Source organism: Vigna angularis, chromosome 1, assembly GCF_016808095.1.
Source record: "Vigna angularis cultivar LongXiaoDou No.4 chromosome 1, ASM1680809v1, whole genome shotgun sequence".
NCBI classification, from domain to species: Eukaryota; Viridiplantae; Streptophyta; class Magnoliopsida; order Fabales; family Fabaceae; genus Vigna; species Vigna angularis.
The window spans coordinates 3,826,701-3,846,474 of record NC_068970.1 but is presented as its reverse complement, the minus strand read 5'-3'; the positions used below and the strand labels follow the sequence as shown (position 1 = coordinate 3,846,474).

General features: G+C 33.8%; 2 protein-coding genes and 1 non-coding gene across 4 annotated transcripts; all 3 read right to left on the bottom strand.

The window, feature by feature from the left end:
- Positions 1-39: 39 nt before the first annotated feature.
- On the bottom strand, positions 40-111 carry TRNAK-UUU (transfer RNA lysine (anticodon UUU)). The gene has a single exon. It is a non-coding gene; the product is annotated as a tRNA-Lys (tRNA).
- A 1,263-nt stretch (positions 112-1,374) lies between these two features.
- LOC108346403 (ABC transporter B family member 4) lies at positions 1,375-17,247 on the bottom strand. Of its 2 annotated transcripts, none has more exons than XM_052871778.1 (13): positions 16,828-17,247; positions 16,072-16,590; positions 15,690-15,744; positions 5,979-6,154; positions 5,660-5,881; positions 5,329-5,567; positions 4,679-5,204; positions 4,313-4,586; positions 3,275-4,164; positions 2,781-3,047; positions 2,336-2,599; positions 1,918-2,211; positions 1,375-1,844 (listed from the first exon to the last, which is right to left on the bottom strand). In XM_052871778.1, exons 2-13 carry the CDS (start codon positions 16,372-16,374, stop codon positions 1,491-1,493), a joined length of 3,864 nt encoding a protein of 1,287 aa, XP_052727738.1. In that variant the 5' UTR covers positions 16,375-16,590; positions 16,828-17,247; the 3' UTR covers positions 1,375-1,490. The 2 variants fall into 2 exon arrangements, with proteins under 2 accessions (XP_052727738.1, XP_017440979.1); XM_017585490.2 differs by lacking the exons at positions 15,690-15,744; positions 16,072-16,590; positions 16,828-17,247 and adding exons at positions 6,240-6,294; positions 6,829-7,121; positions 8,802-8,873.
- Positions 10,734-15,532, bottom strand: LOC108346393 (ABC transporter B family member 21). Its single transcript, XM_052871779.1, has 11 exons — positions 15,409-15,532; positions 15,207-15,246; positions 15,025-15,099; positions 14,705-14,943; positions 14,058-14,583; positions 13,678-13,951; positions 12,660-13,549; positions 12,199-12,465; positions 11,716-11,979; positions 11,295-11,588; positions 10,734-11,210 (listed from the first exon to the last, which is right to left on the bottom strand). The coding sequence occupies exons 2-11, from the start codon at positions 15,225-15,227 to the stop codon at positions 10,857-10,859; spliced, it is 3,204 nt and encodes a 1,067-aa protein (XP_052727739.1). The 5' UTR covers positions 15,228-15,246; positions 15,409-15,532; the 3' UTR covers positions 10,734-10,856.
- Positions 17,248-19,774: the final 2,527 nt, after the last annotated feature.

The following is a 19,774-nucleotide window of genomic DNA, read 5'->3' as shown; positions in this document are numbered from 1 at the left end:
AAAATTAAATTAACAAAACATAGTTGTTAAAAGTAAAATCGCCGTCTGTGGGGATCGAACCCACGACCACGTGGTTAAAAGCCACGCGCTCTACCACTGAGCTAAGACGGCACTGCTGAACATCTAATTTTGCTTATATTAACTTCACATAAACTTAGTCACTTAATTTAACAACAAATTTCCATTTCATATTTTATTCACCAAGTTCTGCTTATAATAATATAAAAAAAAAATTAGAAGTGCATTGATATAGAAATTCTATTTTTGAAGTTAATGAATGAACAGAATTTAATAATTTAACCAAAAAGAGAAATAGGCATATATAATTATTAAATTATCTATATTACCGAATTTTGTTTTGCCAACGCATTCTGAAAAACTAATTATCGTAAAACATCCCAAGCATCAAATAAATTAATTATTTCCTATAACATATTTCGAGAAAATTTCGATACAAATTAGTTTATAGAAGAATGCAACATTTAATTTTCACAAGTAGTATTTAGAAAAAGACCATTATGTTTATGTAATTAGAATATTTATATGGTTTAAATAATATGCATGTCCTGACTGACTTTATTTTGACGATTCAATATTTCTTTTGAGGATTGAATAATTTTTTCGAGGACTCATTTTTTTTATTTCAAAATAGACATCTAATAAATTAAAAAAAATTGGTTTAAATACAATAAACGTATTTATTAATATTTAAACTTTTTATTATGGTGGTTCTTCTTAAATATTTTAAACTTCTCTTTTATTCTCAAAACTTAATTTTTTTTATAAAATCAAATTTCATTATACAGTGATCTATTTTGTTAGAAGATAATACGAAAAAACGAGATGATCATCATTCTTTGTTATCATAGTCGTGTGACCCTTTTATCAATTTAACGGATACATATGTATATTAGAAATTGACATAAATATAAAACCAAAATGTTTAACTCGTTAAGTATTCATTAAAAGAACAATTGGTGACTCAAAACAATAATCAGTCATATATTGAAACTTAGCTAGTTGTATTAAGTAATAATATTTCATTTTTAAATGTCATTCCTTCTTCCATTAAAGTATTTTAGGACTTCTAATTTAGTGGGTGTATTTTTCAAAATTTACCTTATATTTCTCAAATTATTATTTTTAATATTTATAATTCACTTCTACACAACATAAATTAAGAAAAAATTTAGGATGGCAAACCAAATGGTGGTAAGTGAGAACTTATAAAATGACTTAAGAGTAATGATGATTTTTATAAAAAGAGAATACTATATTATTTTAATATTAAAAGGTTTAAATTAGAAAGAGAATACTATATTATTTTAATAATAAAAGGTTTAAATTATAAAGAGAATACTATGACGAAGCAAATGCAGTGCAACTATAATTATAATTATAATTATTGGGAGAGCAAAAACAGAATGACAAATACATAAAGCAAATATTTAACAAGCTATAAGATAATTGGTGGAATGAACTAAAAGGGTCTATGATGAAGCAACACTGATATGCAGTGCAACTAAAGAAGCATATGTACCACATTTGTTAATCAAGGTCTCATGCTTTCCTTTCTCTTCAATGACTCCATTTTTAACCACTGCAATTGAATCTGCATCCTTTATGGATGATAGCCTATGAGCCACCACAATGGTGGTTCTGTCCAACCTCACTCGATCAAGTGCATCCTGGACCACTCTTTCAGACTCGGCATCAAGTGCACTTGTGGCTTCATCTAGTAGTAATATTTTTGGATTCTTCATTATGGCTCTTGCAATTGCCACCCGCTGCTTCTGCCCTCCAGATAGTTGAATCCCTCTCTCTCCCACCAATGTATCATAGCCCTGCATACTTATTCATACGCTGTTTAGATAATGGCTACTTATTCAAAATTGTAACATATACTGTGTAAGGTACCTGCTGCAAACTGCTAATGAACTTGTGTGCATTTGCCAATTCTGCTGCAGCTATAATTTCAGCTTCTGTTGCATCACCACCTTTTCCATATGCAATATTGGCTCGAATGGTATCATTAAACAACACAGGCTCCTGGCTTACCAGACCCATCTGCTGCCTAAACCATCTAAGTTTTAGCTTTTGGATTTCTGTTCCATCCACTGTAATCTGACCTGATTCTGGTTCGTAAAATCTTTGTAATAATGAGATCACTGTTGACTTTCCACTTCCACTTTCACCAACTAGAGCAACTGTCTGGTTTCCATCACCATAATCAAACACTTAGTTTCTTCATTAAGAAAGGTTTTCCAAAACAATCACGTGTTCTTATGATGAGAATTAAGCATCAAACAAACAAAATAATTCGTTTGCTAGTTACCTCTCCGGCTTGAATGGTCAAGGAAAAATCTTTGAGTACAACAACATTTGGCCTGGTTGGATACTTGAAAGTGACATGACTGTACTCAATCTCTCCCTTCACTTCTTCCAATGTCATTCCGGACTCATCGCTGGGATCTATTCTCGATTTCTGATTAAGAATGGCAAATACAGAAGCAACAGAGCTTTTTCCTTTACTAGCAGCTGGAGTCATGAAACTAGATTGTGACATTGCTATAGCTGCCATCATGAGGGCATAAAATACCTGAAAATTAGGAAATTACTTTTCATTGCTAGATTAAATTACATATTTTTGTTTTATTTAGATAATACTAATTTATAAACTTAAATATACCATTTTAAGTTTATTTTAGATTTTGAGATATGATTAAAAACTATCAAAACTGAGATGGCGAAAAATACAGAAGAGCAAGACAATAACTTACACGGAAAACATCTGATGATGACGCTTTGCCATTCTGAACGAGTCTTGCTCCAGCATAAAAGCTGCAGGCGTTAACTGAAAACAGAAAGAAGAGTGATAAACCGAAACCTGTTCCGCTGACTAAACCTTGCCTTATACTTGTCTGGATTGGCCCTACACATTTCTTCTGGTATAATTCCATCACCTTCTCTTCAGCACAGAAAGCGGCAACTGTTCTTATATTCCCTACTGCATCATTTGCTACTTGACTTGCTTCCTCGTACAGTTTCTGTGGAACATATAAAGCATTATAACATTGCTAAAACAGAAATTCAGAAATAGTAATAATTAAACATGGAAACAGAAAATGAGAAAATTATAACTAGGCAAAGATTTATGGAGGGTTCTGAGGCATTGTCCGAAAATAAAGATTCCGAAAATGCACGAAACACACTATTTGTGAGGCATGTCCGACCTTCATAGGTCGTACCAGTATGATGTTAATGAGTCACAAACCTTTGCTTCAGTTCGGAATCCTTGCATTGACTTCATTTGAACATATCCATTCAGTAATAAGAGAGGTACTAAGAAAACAACAATGAGGGAAAGCTGCCAGTTTGCCGCAAAGGCAATTGCCAATGCTGTAGTTGTTGTAGCAATATCCTGAACAAGCAAACCTAGAGCATCCCCGACCAATGTTCGAATAGAAACTGCATCAGTTGACAGCCTTGCTCCAAGTGTTCCACATGAATTTTCATCTTTATCAAACCAGCCCATTTCCATGTGAATTATTTTCTCAAAACACATCAGGCGGATCCTTTTTATCAACCTAGAACCGGCTACCGCGAAAGAGTAAGACCTTAACGGATGAAATATGAAGGAGGCAACACTGAGGGAAAAAAATAGTAAAGACCAAAACTTTGAATCTTTATGGAGTTCATCTGCAGGCTCAAAGAAAGTACTTATCGAGTGAGAAAGAAGAAACCCCATGGTGGGTAGTATTGCGCCAGTTGCAGCAGCTGCCAGAGCCCCCATCAGTAACACTGGGATTTCAGGTTTGTTAAGATAAGCAATGCGGAAAAACGAAACTTCTCGAGGCTTATGCAATGTTGCCGACGGAAGAACTTCAGGCCATTCTTTTGGTGTTTGAAAGCGATCTGGTGTGATAGGCATGGCATTGGACGTTTTGAATGCGTGCTGACTTCTGTTTTCTCTTCCAGATGATTGATGGCTGAATGCTAGAGGCAAAGAAAATTGTTGGCTCAATTGTTGTTCAGAATCTATTAAGTTTTCTGGCCGGCCCGATTCGTTTGCATCATGCTGTTCTGACTCGCTTCTAATTTCTTGCAATCTAATGAGCTGGCTAAAAGCTCCATCAGGATCATTAGTAAGTTCAGCATATGAACCTAATCAGTTGAAAAATATGTAAGGGAGAAGCATATGTACATGTGAAGGAAATTGAAGAAGATGTGTGTGGGGAGAGAATGACATGAAAACATACTGTTATACTGAGTATCACTTCGGTGGCAAGAGAATATATATTAGTATGTATACCTTTTTCTTGTAGTTTTCCTTGATGAATAACTGCAATGATATCAGAATTCCTGATCGTGCTTAAGCGATGGGCTACAATGACAGTTGTTCTGTTGATCATAATTATGTCTAGTGTCTCCTGCACCACTCTCTCTGATTCTACATCAAGAGCACTTGTGGCTTCATCAAGGAGCAGAATTCTTGGGTCCTTCAGTACTGCTCTTGCTATAGATATTCTTTGTTTTTGACCTCCAGAGATCTGAAGTCCACGCTCGCCAACCTTTGTGTCAAGTCCCTAAACACAGAATTACACAAAACTAATGAGATAAAGTGCCTCTCACAGAGTACAGAAAATTTCAAAAGATGACTGATGAATCGTGAGCACACGTGAGGAAGTTTATCTATGAAATTAGAAGCATTTGCAAGTTCAGCTGCAGCTCTGATTTCTTCATCTGTTGCCCCATCCTTTCCATAGGCAATATTCTCTTTAATGCTGCAAGTAAAAAGAACTGGCTCCTGGCTGACAAGGCCAATTTTCTGTCTGATCCACTTCAATTGAAATTCTCTGAGGTTGATACCATCAATGAGAACTTCACCAGCGTTTGGATCATAAAATCTGTCAATTAAACTTATAACTGTTGATTTCCCACTCCCACTTTGCCCTACCAAAGCTACAGTAGTGCCACTTGATATTGAAATGGAAAATCGATCGAATATCAATTCATCTGGTCTGGAAGGATAACTAAAGCAGACCTCCCTAAGTTCAATATTTCCGGAAATATCATCTAGCTGTCGACTACCAGTGTCACAAACATCAATATCCGGCTGCCGTTCTATTGTTTCAAACATTTTAAAGGCAGCAGCTTGGCCTGCAGCAAATGCAGTTAAGCTTGGAGATACTTGCCCCAGACGACTGAAACATAAAATTAGCCCAGAAAAATAAATCATAATTATATGCCATTCAAGCTTGAAAAAGATGTTGAAAGATATAGATTGATGCATCCACAAAAATAATGGCAAAGCAGAAGCTAACTTACAAGGAACCGGACAATATTAACGAAAATACACAGATGACTTGTCCTCCTGTGTAACCTTTATCCAGTACCATCTTCCCTCCAAACCATGTTGCCAAACCGTAAGTACAGATTGAAAATAAATGCATTAAACCCAAGCCAAAACCACTCACAACACCCTCTTGAACTCCAATTCTGTAAGCTTTAGTTAAGTATCGATTGTATTGAGCTATAGCTTGTTTCTCACCAGTAAATGACGCAACCTGCGTGGGAGGAATGCATATATTTCATGTACTATTGTCTTGCAAAATGGGTATAAAAGCAATGGAAAAGTACATTCTGAATGTTATCATACAGTTCGAATTGAACCAATTATCTTATCCACTACAGTTGCTGCTTCAGAATAAGCTTCTTGTCCTCTAGATGCCATCTTTGCATAAGCTAAGCTCATTAAGGAGCCAGACAAGACTAGAAGAGGAAGAGAAGATAGAAGGACAAGGCTCAGAAGCCAACCCTTGACGAAGGCTATGACTATGCCTCCTAAAAAACATGACAGATGCTGTATGAACTTTCCTACCTGAGATATCACCCGAAAAGAGAACGAAAAAGTTAACTCTAATAATAGGCTGATGAGATTGTGATGATTTTGGATTTGAAGAGTGGCTGATTAATACCTTCTCTCCCATGGCTTCTTGAATAAGAACTGTGTCCCCTGACATCCTTCCAACAACCTCGCCACTGTTGGTTTCCTTGTCAAAGAAGCTGATATCTTGCCTCAAAATTGCTTTGAGGTATAAGCCTCTTATTCTTGCAGCTTGTCTCTCCCCAGTGATCACCCAGCAAGATACCTCTGCAAAATTGCACTCGTGTCATTAAGTAACTCTTGTAAATTAGCAAATATATATTTCTAGTTATACAGTAAGCATAATGCTTACGCAAGAATGCTGCTAAAAAGGAACCTGCACCTATGGATGCAAGCTTCAGAGACACCTGAGGATGAAAAGAAACTTCAGAGGTTATGACATGGAAATAAGAAAATTTTCAAATCCCAATTGTTCCTTTCAAACTTAATTCTTGCAAAATCAGATGTCCACTGTCTATGCACTTATTCCATCTATAAAAAAATGTGAGACAATTTAAATTGAAATCGCTATATGGTCCATATAACCACATATTCATGTCATGATGTAAGCCAATCTCCTATGGCATGTAGCTAAGTTTTTAATGTGCGAGTGTTCAGATAAAGTTAGCTGCAGGCTAATGAACCTTAATTCTTTAAAATTTGTTATCATTTCTTTTTGTGGTGTCCAATAAAGAGTTTTCATAACTTGTATTATTAATCTTTCTGCAACACTTGTGCAAAACTCAAATTTATCATATCAATATTTTGCTCTTTCTCTTTTTCGTTTGTCTGCTTTCTCTGTTCAGTCCTACAACATCTTTCTGTTGTTTTTTTCCTAGCATATTTGCTTTCCAGTAGATATTTCACAACATTGATTATTCATTAAGGGGGATAAGCATTACCTTAGATACTTCATGAACTACTTGTTTATCATCAGCATGTCCTCCAAAAGCATCAATCATACCTCCAACAAGTATAGCCATTAAACATGAAGAGATTCCAGTACTAACAGCACTTATTGACCCAACAAGCATCAGAAAGCAATCCCAAGGACGTGCAAATGAGAATAGCTTGTGAAAGGGAACTGTTTTATTGACTTCATTCTTCACTTTGTTTTTCTTAGACTCTTGCTGCTTGTCAACCATGTTTTTTTGGGTATTTCCAGTATCTTGAACTGGTGCAGTTGAAGTCATGTCTGCATTAATTGGTTCACAACTTACAAATACTATTAACAAAAGCTGCTGAAGAAGGATCACTAGTATGAGTTATAGTTTTCCATCAAAACACCACTCAATGGAAAGATAATCTCTGCACAGGATTACCTTGGTTTTCTATGTCATTCATTAATAACAAAGGAGACATTTTTATTTTGTCTTCCATCAACTTGTATATAATGTCAATTCAAAATTTGAACTTGGAATGAATTGCAAAAGCCTATGTTGACCTCTTTTCAAGACATTGGTGGGTAATTAAGTTGCAAGTTGAGCTTAAAAGCATTTATGTGATCTTTATAATTAGTTTAATTTATGTGTTAGAAAATTTAATTTAAAGTTCAATTAAATTTGTGCACTCCCAGTGTTTATCTTGAAAGGAAAACAAGCCATGCTCTAAATAATATAAATAAGTTGTAGTAATCAGAATCATGACACAAAAAGGAAATTAAAAAAACTGTTACTATAATTTGAGTCTATAGTTAATTATGCATAGAAGATACTATCATGCTTGTCATAAAAACATTTGTTTTAATTCTTAAATAAAATTGATGTAATTTTAAAATATTTATTTCTAAATTAAATAATATAAAAAATAATATTTACATCTGCATAGTATTGTTCCCATGTATTTGTATTAATGGAATCAAAGTTTTATGAATAATTTTTTTTGGTTGGCGTCTTTAATATATTGTATCTTGATTTTGTTTTTTATATTTTAAATTTTAAAATTATTATTTTCACTAAATAAACATAAAAATCAATAAACTTAAAATTTTAAAATTTAAAATAGAAAAAAAAAACCAAAATTTTGCTAATGATCAAGGGGTTTCACATTTTTTAAAATCTCACAAACTTTTGCTGTTAAGTTGATTGTTTAAAAATTCATTTAGACATTTAAAAAATTAACATTAATGTATATTAAAATTACTAATCTTAGCTTAAATTAAATATTTACTTTCTCAATAATAAAAATTAAATCACTGAATTAACCACTTTAAGAAATAAAAGAAACAATATTGAACCTACAGAATGAAGTAAAGAAAAAGACTTCAGAAACTGTATAAAACAATTATGTTTATCAACGTATCTTTCTATCCCTTCCAATCTTATAAATATATCTAATAAATATTATAACTATTATTTTGTATGTTCACTCTTTTACTAATTATATTTTTGTTTTTAAACAAATAATTAATTTTATCAATCACTAAAAAGTTTATAAAAATTAACAAGTAGATATCTATACCATAATAATTATTATAAAAATAATTACTTTTTGAAACACAAACTTTCTGTTATAATAATGAACAATAAGGTGCATAAGCATTCACTAATAACAGATAATATAATGTACTAATTTATTATTATATTCACAAACAACTAAAATTCCAGAAAACCTAAGAAAACAATATATATTCTAATTATTACTATAATATAGAAAAAAATTCCAAAAAAAATTCATTCTTTAAACTAATGAAACTGCATATGTATAAAACCTATTTGTATCTTATCTATGATAGGTTTGTGACAAAACTTAATAGAATGAGAGAAAGTTAAGTTGAAAAAAAGAATGAGAAGTTCATTAGTAAAGATAACAAAAGATGGTAACATTAGAAGAGAAGTAGAATACATAAAAAGAAGAGTGTATAGTGATACCATACCAGTGTAGCTTCCTCTCTTCAAAATCCTCTCCTGCTTCTCTTACTATTTTTCTTCATAGTTTCTTATTCTATAATAACCTTTATATGGTAGCAGATGAAAACCTGTATGAGACCAAATCTGCTACATAATGGGTCGAGTGCATGTATGAAAAGTGTGAAGAGGACAGTCAAATAAGTGTGTGCGTGGCAAGAGAGAAAAGAGATCCTGACATAGACACTGCATCTGTCAGAAGAAACGACAAGAATTGAAAACAAACATTTTCAAGCTTAGTTTACTTCAAAATTAAGCTAAAATTCACTAATTTTAATAATTTGGAATATATTTTTTACTTGACTACTCCAAAATAGAGGTTGCCTCAAGAACAGTTCTGCTGTGTAAGACAACTTACATGTATCTGCAAGTTTATCCATTTCAACTTATCATCATTGCTTAATATTACTATAACTTCATCATTTGGTTAAATAAGTTTGCTAGAGAGATATTAGGGAGGGATGCAAGAGCACATATACCATTTCCAAACCTTGTGTGGACCTATTCTAGCTTCAAAACAACATTAAAAACATCAAACAAACCTATGATAGGCACTGTTATCATACATTAATAAAGCCAAAGAAACCACTGAAGCTGAAATCATCAATGCTTATGGACAATTTGTATAGTTTTCAATGTGAATATATATGGTACCCATTTTAATATCATGTCTGAAATTTTCTTCTCTATCTCTTGAAAACTATGTGATAGGATCAATCAATGTTAATGCAATCCATAGCAGATTCAACAAAATCCTATTATAAACAATAATGTGAATATACTAACAATTTAACTCTCTGTTTGATCTCAATTGTGTATACAAGGAATGAAAAATAGACAAATGAAACATCTAGATGAAAATTTTTATTTTACTTTCATACCCTTATTGTTTTTTTCATTCTTCTATTTCAATATTTTGCTTCACCATCAATTTGGCACACTGGACAAAGTATATTTATAATAAGTTATTACTTTAAATAAAGAACAAACTCATCAAATTTTGATTAACTTAAATCATTATATTTAAAGTGTTACTAACTAAAGATATATTTTGAAAAATCCTTACATTATATTATTTATAACAATATATGAAAGAATTTTAGGTTTTGGCTATTGCTAGTGCATTCAAATAAACGATTCAGTTTGTTCCAAGCATCTACTGATTGTCATGTCTTCATATTATTTGTATTACCCTGATATTGATGATGGATTCAACAAAACAGTGGCGAACATGTTGGAATTACAATTAGGGTTCCTGCTCTGCATCATGTACCCTGATAATCTACTGAGGCTGCTCTGAGGACAAAGCTAAGGTACAATTAATTAGTAAATACTTTTCTTCTTTTTATTTTCCTTTTTTTCTATATAATGGTTCAATAGTAGTAAATGTTGGAGTTGATTTCATTAGTGTCTGCATTCAACAAAAAAATGTCTGCATTCAACAAAAAAATGGACCATTCTTTTTTCTTTTCATTCTAGTACATAATGCTTGTAATTGACATCCGAGCCTAACGTTTAGAGATATAAATTTCTAAAAGGCTATCAGATATTCATATTGAGATCTTTCATCATGAATATATTTATTGGAAATATTTTTCATTTTACGAGCTTCTATCTCTATTACTTGGATACAAATGAACTATTTCACTCTATTATCCTTTCTAGATAACTGTCTTAAAAGGAGCATCTGTCGATCTGTTAACTGGAATACTGATAGCTTTCGTTGGCTTAAAGTTTACTCAGAGATAATTAATGTCAAGATAAACTTCTAATCTCAAAGTATTAGTTCCAATTGTTTCTTAAGTTGCAATTTCATTTCAGCGTATGCTTACCATGTCATGGATTCAAATGCTTGTGGGTGCTATCTGCACAGTTAGAACTGCATAAATGATGATAAGATATGTAACCGTGAAATCCACTAAAAGTGGGTAATCAGTGCTTGGAATGTTTCATTACAAAGGAATAAAGCCTTGAAGAAAAGATTAAGAAGGCATCAGTAACTTGGGGCAATGAACTAAAAGTGTCTATGATGAAGCAGCACTAATATGCAGTGCTACCAACGAATCATATGCACCACCTTTGTTAAGCAAGGTGTCGTGCTTTCCTTTCTCTGCAATGACTCCATTTTTAACCACTGCAATTAAATCTGCATCCTTTATGGTGGATAACCTGTGAGCAACCACAATTGTGGTTCTGTCCACCCTCACTCGATCAAGTGCATCCTGAACCACTCTTTCAGACTCAGCATCAAGTGCACTGGTGGCTTCATCTAGCAGTAATATTTTTGGACTCTTCACGATGGCTCTTGCAATTGCCACCCGCTGCTTCTGCCCTCCAGAAAGTTGAATCCCTCTCTCCCCCACTAATGTATCATAACCCTGCATAATTATTCATATGCTGTTTAGATGGCTAGTAATTCAAAATTTACAATAAATGATTTTGTTGATTGGCATGTAGGTTACCTGCTGCAAACTGCTAATGAACTTGTGTGCATTTGCCAGTTCTGCTGCAGCTATAATTTCAGCCTCTGTTGCATCACCACCTTTTCCATATGCAATATTGGCTCGAATGGTGTCATTAAACAACACAGGCTCCTGGCTTACCAGACCCATCTGCTGCCTAAACCATTTAAGTTTTAGCTTTTGGATTTCTGTTCCATCCAGTGTAATCTGACCTGAATCTGGGTCGTAAAATCTTTGTAACAATGAGATCACAGTTGACTTTCCACTTCCACTTTCACCAACTAGAGCAATTGTCTGATATCCATCAGTGTAATCAAACTATTAGATTCTTATTTAGGAAAAGGTTGTCTGTGATAATGACATGTTCCTATGATGAGGTTTATGCACAAAGAAAAAAAAAACAGATTATTTTGCGAGTTACCTCTCCTGCGTGAATGGTCAAGGAAAGATCTTTGAATACAGGAACATGGGGTCTGGTTGGATACTTGAAAGTGACATGGTGAAACTCGATATCTCCCTTCACTTGTTCCAATGTCATTCCTAACTCGTCACTGGTATCTATTATTGATTTCTGATCAAGGATAGCAAATACAGAAGCTGCAGAACTTTCTGTTTTACTTGCAGCTGGGGTCATGAAGCCAGATTGTGACATTGCTATAGCTGCCATCGAGAGAGAAAAAAATACCTGAAAAATTAGGAAAGTAATTGTTCAAGGCTAGAAGAGTGTGATTATCTTAGCTCTTAAACTATCTATCTTTTTCTTATTTAAGAACATAAGAAAAAGAAAACGGCTTTCTGTTTCATTTCAGATATGCTTATTACACTTTGTGAGAACAATTGAGACAATCAGATGAGTAAAAAACTTCATATATAAGATAATGACGATGATAGGACAATAACTTACACGGAAAACGTCTGAGATTGATGTTTTTCCCTTCTCTACAAGTTTAGCCCCAGCATAAAAACTGCATGCATAAACCGAGAACAGAAAGAACAGTGATAACCCAAAACCCGTTCCGCTGATTAAACCTTGCCTTATACCTGTCTGGATGGGTCCTGCACATTTTTTATGGTATAACTTCATTACCTTCTCTTCAGCACAGAAAGCAGCAACTGTTCTGATATTCCCTACTGCATCATTCGCTACTTGGCTTGCTTCCTCATATAGTTTCTGTGGAACATACATATAGACCATTGATCAAATGATATTAGTATAAGGCCTTCTATTTACACATTTAAACTTTTTCTGAGTAAAATCAACTTGTTTACAGTCTATAAGTTAATATTTATATCCGAAATTTACATATTTTTAAAAGGTTTCATGCTAGAAAACAATAGTTTGGTACCAATAAGGCAGGCACAAACCTTTGCATCTGCGCTGAATCCTTGCATGGACTTCATTTGCAGATGTCCATTTAGAACTATTAGAGGTACCAAAACAAGAACTATGAGAGAAAGCTGCCAGTTTGCGTCAAAGGCAATTGCCAAGGCTGTAACTACTGTAGCAATATCTTGAACCAGCAAACCAAGAGCATCCCCAACCAAAGTTCGAATAGAAGCTGCATCAGTGGACAGCCTTGCTCCAAGTGCTCCACTTGAATTTTCGGCTTTATCGAACCAGCTTATTTCCATGTGAATTATTTTCTCAAAACACATTAGCCGGATCCTTTTTATTAACTTACAACCAGCTACAGAAAAAAAGTAGGACCTTAATGGAAGAAATATGAAGGCACCCACACTAAGAGCAACAAATATTAGTGCCCAAAATTTGGAGTCTTTCCGGAGTTCATCTGCGGGCTCAAAGAAAGTATTTATCATGTGGGAAAGAAGGAGCCCCACGGTGGGTAGTATTGCCCCTGTTACTGCTGCTGCTAGAGTCCCCACGAGTAACAATGGGATTTCAGGCTTGTTAAGATAAGCAATGCGGAGAATTGAAATTTCCTTAGGTTTATCTGATGCTGCTGAAGGAAAATCTCCAGACCCTCCTTCTGAGGTTTCAAAGTGATCATGCGTGGTGGGCATGGCATTTGATATTCTGAATGAGTTCTGACTGCTGCTTCCTCTTCCAGATGATCCCCGGCTTAAAGATTGAGGGAAAGAATACCGTTGGCTCGGTTGTCGTTTAGAATCTACCAAGTTTTCTGGCCTGCTTAAGTAATTTGCATCATGCTGTTCTGACTCCCTTTTAATTTCTTGCAATCTAACGAGCTGGCTAAAAGCTCCATCAGGATCTTGAGTGAGGTCAGCATGTGTACCTAATCAATCGAAATAAATAAGCATGCATATGTCAAGGCAAATTGAAGATGTGTTTGAGGAGAGAAGGAATGACTTGAAAGCGGATTTGTTATACTAGTTTCATTTCTAGGCAACATAGTACATATACCTTTTTCTACGACATTTCCTTGATGAATAACGGCAATGACATCAGCATTCCTTATTGTGCTAAGGCGGTGAGCTACAATGACAGTTGTTCGGTTGATCATAATTCTGTCTAGTGTCTCTTGCACTACTCTTTCTGATTCCACATCTAGAGCACTTGTAGCTTCATCAAGGAGCAGAATTCTTGGGTCCTTCAGAATTGCTCTCGCTATAGATATTCTTTGCTTTTGACCTCCAGAGAGTTGAGTTCCATGCTCTCCAACCATTGTGTCAAATCCCTAAACTCATAATTTTACAAAACTAATTAGATAGAACAACCTCTTAGTGAAACAAAAATATATACACTCCAAATTTCAAAAGATGAATGATGAATCGTGAGCTCACATGGGGAAATTTATCTATGAAATTAGAAGCATTTGCAAGTGCAGCTGCTGCTCTTATTTCTTCATCTGTTGCCCGTTCCTTTCCATAGGCAATATTCTCTTTAATGCTGCAAGTAAAAAGAACTGGCTCCTGGCTGACAAGGCCAATTTTCTGTCTGATCCACTTCAATTGAAATCCTCTGAGGTTGATGCCATCAATGAGAACTTCACCAGCGTTTGGATCATAAAATCTTTCAATTAAACTGATAACTGTTGATTTCCCACTTCCACTTTGCCCTACCAATGCTGCAGTAGTGCCACTTGATATTGAAATTGAAAATCTATTGAAAATCTGCTCATCCGGTCTTGAAGGATAACTAAAACAAACCTCCCTAAGTTCTATATCTCCTGAAATGTCATCTAGTTGTTGACCAGAAGAGTCATAAGCATCAATATCTGGTTGCCTCTTTATTGTTTCAAACATTTTAAATGCTGCTGCTTGTCCTGCAGCAAATGCAGCTAAGCTTGGAGATGCCTGTCCCAGAGACCTAAAAATAAAATTATCGGGAAAGTGTATCAAATTTTCTTGGAAAACTTTCGAGAGAGGTTGTAAGATATCAGTTGATTCATCCATTTTCAATGTATATGGTAAAGCAGAAGGTAACTTACATAGAGCCCGTCAAAACTGCAAAAAATACACTAATGACTTGTCCTCCCGTATAACCTTTCTCTATAACCATCTTCCCTCCAAACCAAATTGTCAAACCATAGGTACAGTAAACAAATAAACGAACAAAACCAAAGCCAAACCCACCAGCCAAACCCTCTTGCACTCCCACTCTGTAAGCTTTTGTTAAGTATTGATTGTATTGAGCTATAGCTTGCTTCTCTCCGGTAAATGATGCTACCTGCGTTGCAGCAATGTGTATCTTTTAATGTAATGCTGAAAAAGATAAACAATGGAAAGGGCATTCTGAAGGTTGGCATACAGTTCGAATTGAACCAATTGTCCGCTCCACTAGAGTTGCTGCTTCGGAATAAGCTGCTTGTCCTCGGGATGCCATCTTTGCAAAAGCAAAGCTCATTATGGAACCAGAGAGGACAAGAAGAGGAAGAGAAGATAGAAGCACAAGGCTTAGAAGCCAACCCTTGATGAATGCTATGACTATACCTCCAAAAAAACATGCCACATATTGGATGAATTTTCCTACCTGAGATAATCACCCAAAAGAAAAGAAAAGAAAAGGCTAACTTCAAAGTTTGTTTGTATCATAGTTCGATGAAAGTGTTTAATTTCTATGCACTGTTAATAAAACAATACACTGCTAGTTGAAAATCATAATATTTGTGACTTTTAAGTGGTCTGTTAATACCTTCTCTCCCATGGCTTCTTGAATAAGAACTGTGTCCCCTGACATCCTTCCAACAACCTCGCCACTGTTGGTTTCCTTGTCAAAGAAGATGATATCTTGCCTCAAAATTGCTTTGAGGTATAAGCCTCTTATTCTTGCAGCTTGTCTCTCCCCAGTGATCACCCAGCAAGACACCTCTGCAAAATTGAAGAATGTGAAAAATTCTTGCTACTTTATATAAAGCAAAATTGTATTTCTACTTATACAGTAGGAATAATCATCTCAGAATTTGGCATGCTTACGGAAGAATGCTGCAAAAAAGGCACCTGCACCTATGGCTGCAAACTTCATAGATGCCTGAGCATGAAACAAAACTTAATGGGTTATGGCATTGAAACAAGGAGAAATTTGAATCCAAATTGTTCATCTCACATTTATTCTTGTGGAATCAGATACCCTCAGGTTTATTGAACAATAGAATCTCACTAATAAGCAGTAGGAATATGATAGAACAAAATTTAGACAAAAACTACTTTGCACTTATCCGGATGCAACAAAAATGTGAGACAACTTAAAGGGGAATATTGTACACCTCATTTTCACCCATCTCACTATTTTCATATATTCCTTCTCATAGATAGTTTCACAACATTGATTTTTAAATGAAAGGGAGCTAGGAATTACCTTGGATACTTCATGAACTACTTCTTGTTTATTATCAGCATTTCCTCCGAAAGCATCAATAGCATCTCCAATAAGTATAGTCATTAAAGGCATAACGATTCCATTAGCAACAGCACTTATTGCCCCAACAAGCATCAGAAGACAATCCCAATAGTCTGCAAATGAGAAAAGTTTGTAAAAGGGTACTGTTTTATTGCTTTCATGCTTCGCCTTGCCCCTGTTGGAATCCTGCTGCCTGTCATCCGTTTCTTGGGTATTTTCAGGACCTTGAACTGCTGGATCATCACTTCTTGATCCTGTCATCTCAGTTTAAGTCCTTTGTGCATCCAAGCTGGCCTCAGCCACCATTTCCCCAACCAAAACCTCTCTCGGTTCACAACTCACAAACACCCTAAAAAAGAGCTGCTGAAGAAAGATCACTGGTTTGAATCAGCAACTCCCTTTTAGTTTTTCCGTCTAAGCTCACCACTCGAAGAGCCTAATAGCTCTTTAGATGTCAAAAACTGCAAAAGTAGTTGACTTAACCAAAGTCAACAATAGAAACGAATGAAAATTGAAGGATGACACCAAAAGAATAGTTAGCTAGGAAATCAGAATTAAGGTGAAAGGAATACTTGCAAAACCAAAAATCCAACATAAGTGATCAAAACACATTCAACATGAAAACATGTATCATAGTAAAGCAAACGTCATTCTTATTCATTTGTTATTGTCATTGTTATTTTCTTAAAGAAGCAAAAGCCACCCGAAACGAACCTTTTTGCAAACATGGTGTACAAATGCTTCCCGCGTTCTCAGAATGCTGCAAAGAACTATAAAGCAACAGGGGAATGAAGGAAAACCACAAGATTGATGAAAACCATCTGGCAGTAGCCCACTGCTGCAAGTTAACTAGGCTCATCTTTAAATCATTAGATAAAGCAAAAGAACAAAACAGAATTAGATGCCCATTACCAAAGATAATAGTTTATGTACGGTTTAAACGCATCATGGAACAAGAGCTCTCTGATATAAGCATCACACGTGGAGGTTATAATCATCCCAGAACTAAATTTAAAATATGAGCAATGTTCTAAAAGCACAGGTCAAAAGAAGAAGTATATGTTAGAAGTATAACGTACTAAAACTAAAAAAAATTGCTGCTTGTTAAAGTATATATTCAGATTATGATTCCTTGACAAGTGATCAAGGATGGTTGTTAGCATTGCAGATGAAACAAGAAATAATTTAGATTAAACATCAAGTTTAGTACTATTGTAGATTATCCAAGAAATATTTTTTTCTAATTTCTTCGTATTAGCGAAGCAGATGAAACACTATTCTTTTTAAGCCAATGCCAGGGTTAAGAAATCGGCTATTTAATTTTATTTTCTTAAAAGAAAGAAAGAAAGTTCGAGGCTGAATTAATTAATATATATGTACCCAAAAGACTAATGAATGTTTGGTTAAATTTGAAATCAGGACTATTAACCAAATTTTCATTGACTTTATATCTTTGGTCCACTGGAAGTGCTTATACGTTTCTTCAACAAGGCATTCATAACTAATTATTATTATGATATATTTAATGGAACACATATATATCACTAATGCACTATGATAACGAGTTGGCATAAAAAATTAATCAATCACAATTCATCAGTAACAAAGTCAAAACTGTATTCCTTTGTGATGGCTGATTATCGAAAGATGTACAGCATGAGAATTTTTTCTCTCTCCCATCAACTGTAAAGAAGCTCTGCAAGATTGTATACATCATGGAAAATTGAAATATGAAAGTGTCTGTTGACTTCTTTAAGACATTTGTGCTCAAACGTTTGAGCTGAAACTCAAAAGTTGAGGTTGCCATGTACTTTTATTCAGTCACCAACTCTTTTTCCTACTAGTGTTAGTATTATAGTAGGGTAGGTATCCACTTTTGGTTTCATTAGTAAACCTCACTTTTGGTTTCATTAGTAAACCTGTCTCTCTGGATGGGATAATAGATTTGGAGGAATGAAAATGAGCGACTTTAAAGGAAAAGAAAGAGACAGGGGAAGCTGTTTGATTTAAAAGAAAAGAAAAAGACAAATGAAGTTGTTTGAATTAAGAAAAGAAAAATTGTATTAGTTTTCTCTTACTTTCGTTTCATTATGTCTTTTATAATAAAATACTATATTTAATAAATAAAAATAAATGAAATTTTAAAATAAAATAGTAATATTTATGATTGTCAAATGGTATTGTAATAAAGAAACTATAGCTTTATTTTCATGGGAACAAATAACGACGGCATGATGAGTCTACATAGAATGATTTACTATGAGACACATTTATAATGACATATAAGTTTTGTTGGAAATCCAAACGTGATTCTAAGTGCTACAATAGATAAAAATGAGAAAGTAAAATATCATATAAAGATGAAATACTCGTTAATCTATTATTTTAAGATTTTTGGTAAAGATGGTGTCAATGTCTTATATAATTGGATTCAGATTTCATTAATGTTTGTATCTCCCGTAATTAGTTAGAATCTAAGTTTTTTTTTTCTTGTCTTAGTGCAACGCCCTTTTTTTTTATCATTAGTGGAAAGGAGAATTTATGTGTCTCTACAGTAAAAATGATAGTATAGTTATATTTAGTATTTTGATATTTTTTATTTATTATTTAATTTTTATTTAATTTTTTATTTCAAATTATTTTTAACAAAAAATATATTATCCATAAATATCATATAATAATATTATTATTGAATAAATCTTTAATTTTTATCTATTAAAATATTCTTTTATTTATTACATCAATCAAATTTCACAATTTTTTTTAAATTCACTTAAATTACTTGTGAATCTTTTAAAAAACAATAAACAATTTACGTCAAATTCCTTCAAATTTATTTAATTTTTATCTCTCAAGTCATTTCTCTAAATAAACACATCCTTAATTATTATATACCCTTAAGCTGGATAATGGGACAAATCTTAATAGAAATAAGAATAACATTAGTCTCTAATGTTGTCGTTAGATTTATAATTTCCGACACTTGTTTCAAAAATAGAGTGACCCAGATGTCTAAAAAGGATTTCTTTTTTCAAATGTCTAAAAGAGTGACGCATATGGAAAGAAGAAAAACTCGTCCATGTCGTATTAAGATGTGTAAAGAGTAACTCTAATAACTTTATACAAAAATTAGTGAATAAAAGTATATTAGTTTAACCTATATGTTGCCTGGATGCCCATTGGGTATTCTTAATTATGGTGAGATTTATAATGAATAGATAAAAGACATTATTCGATGAAGAAGTCATAAAAGTAGTGAGTAAATGCAGCTCCTCTTTTTGTTTTTGTTTTCGTCCTTTGCTACTCTCTGTTTATGCTGCTGATTTGACCTCAGATACTTGGGGACCTATATCATTATAATATATAAATATCAAAGGACCTATTTTCATCATCGTACAGGGCTACATTCATTTTAATATAAACACGTATTTTTAACGTACAATCTTTGTTCTCATATAAATATTTGTTTGGCTGATATGGTACTGTCTTATTTTAAGGGTAGGACGGCTACGTCTACCACCTTCCAAGCTAAACAAATAAATACACAAGAACCCTGCAACCAAAAAATAACCTAATTTTATACTAATCTTCACTCTCAATCTACCATTAAATTAATTGCTTTGTAGCTTAAAATTGGAACAGATTATTCAAGAAATATCTC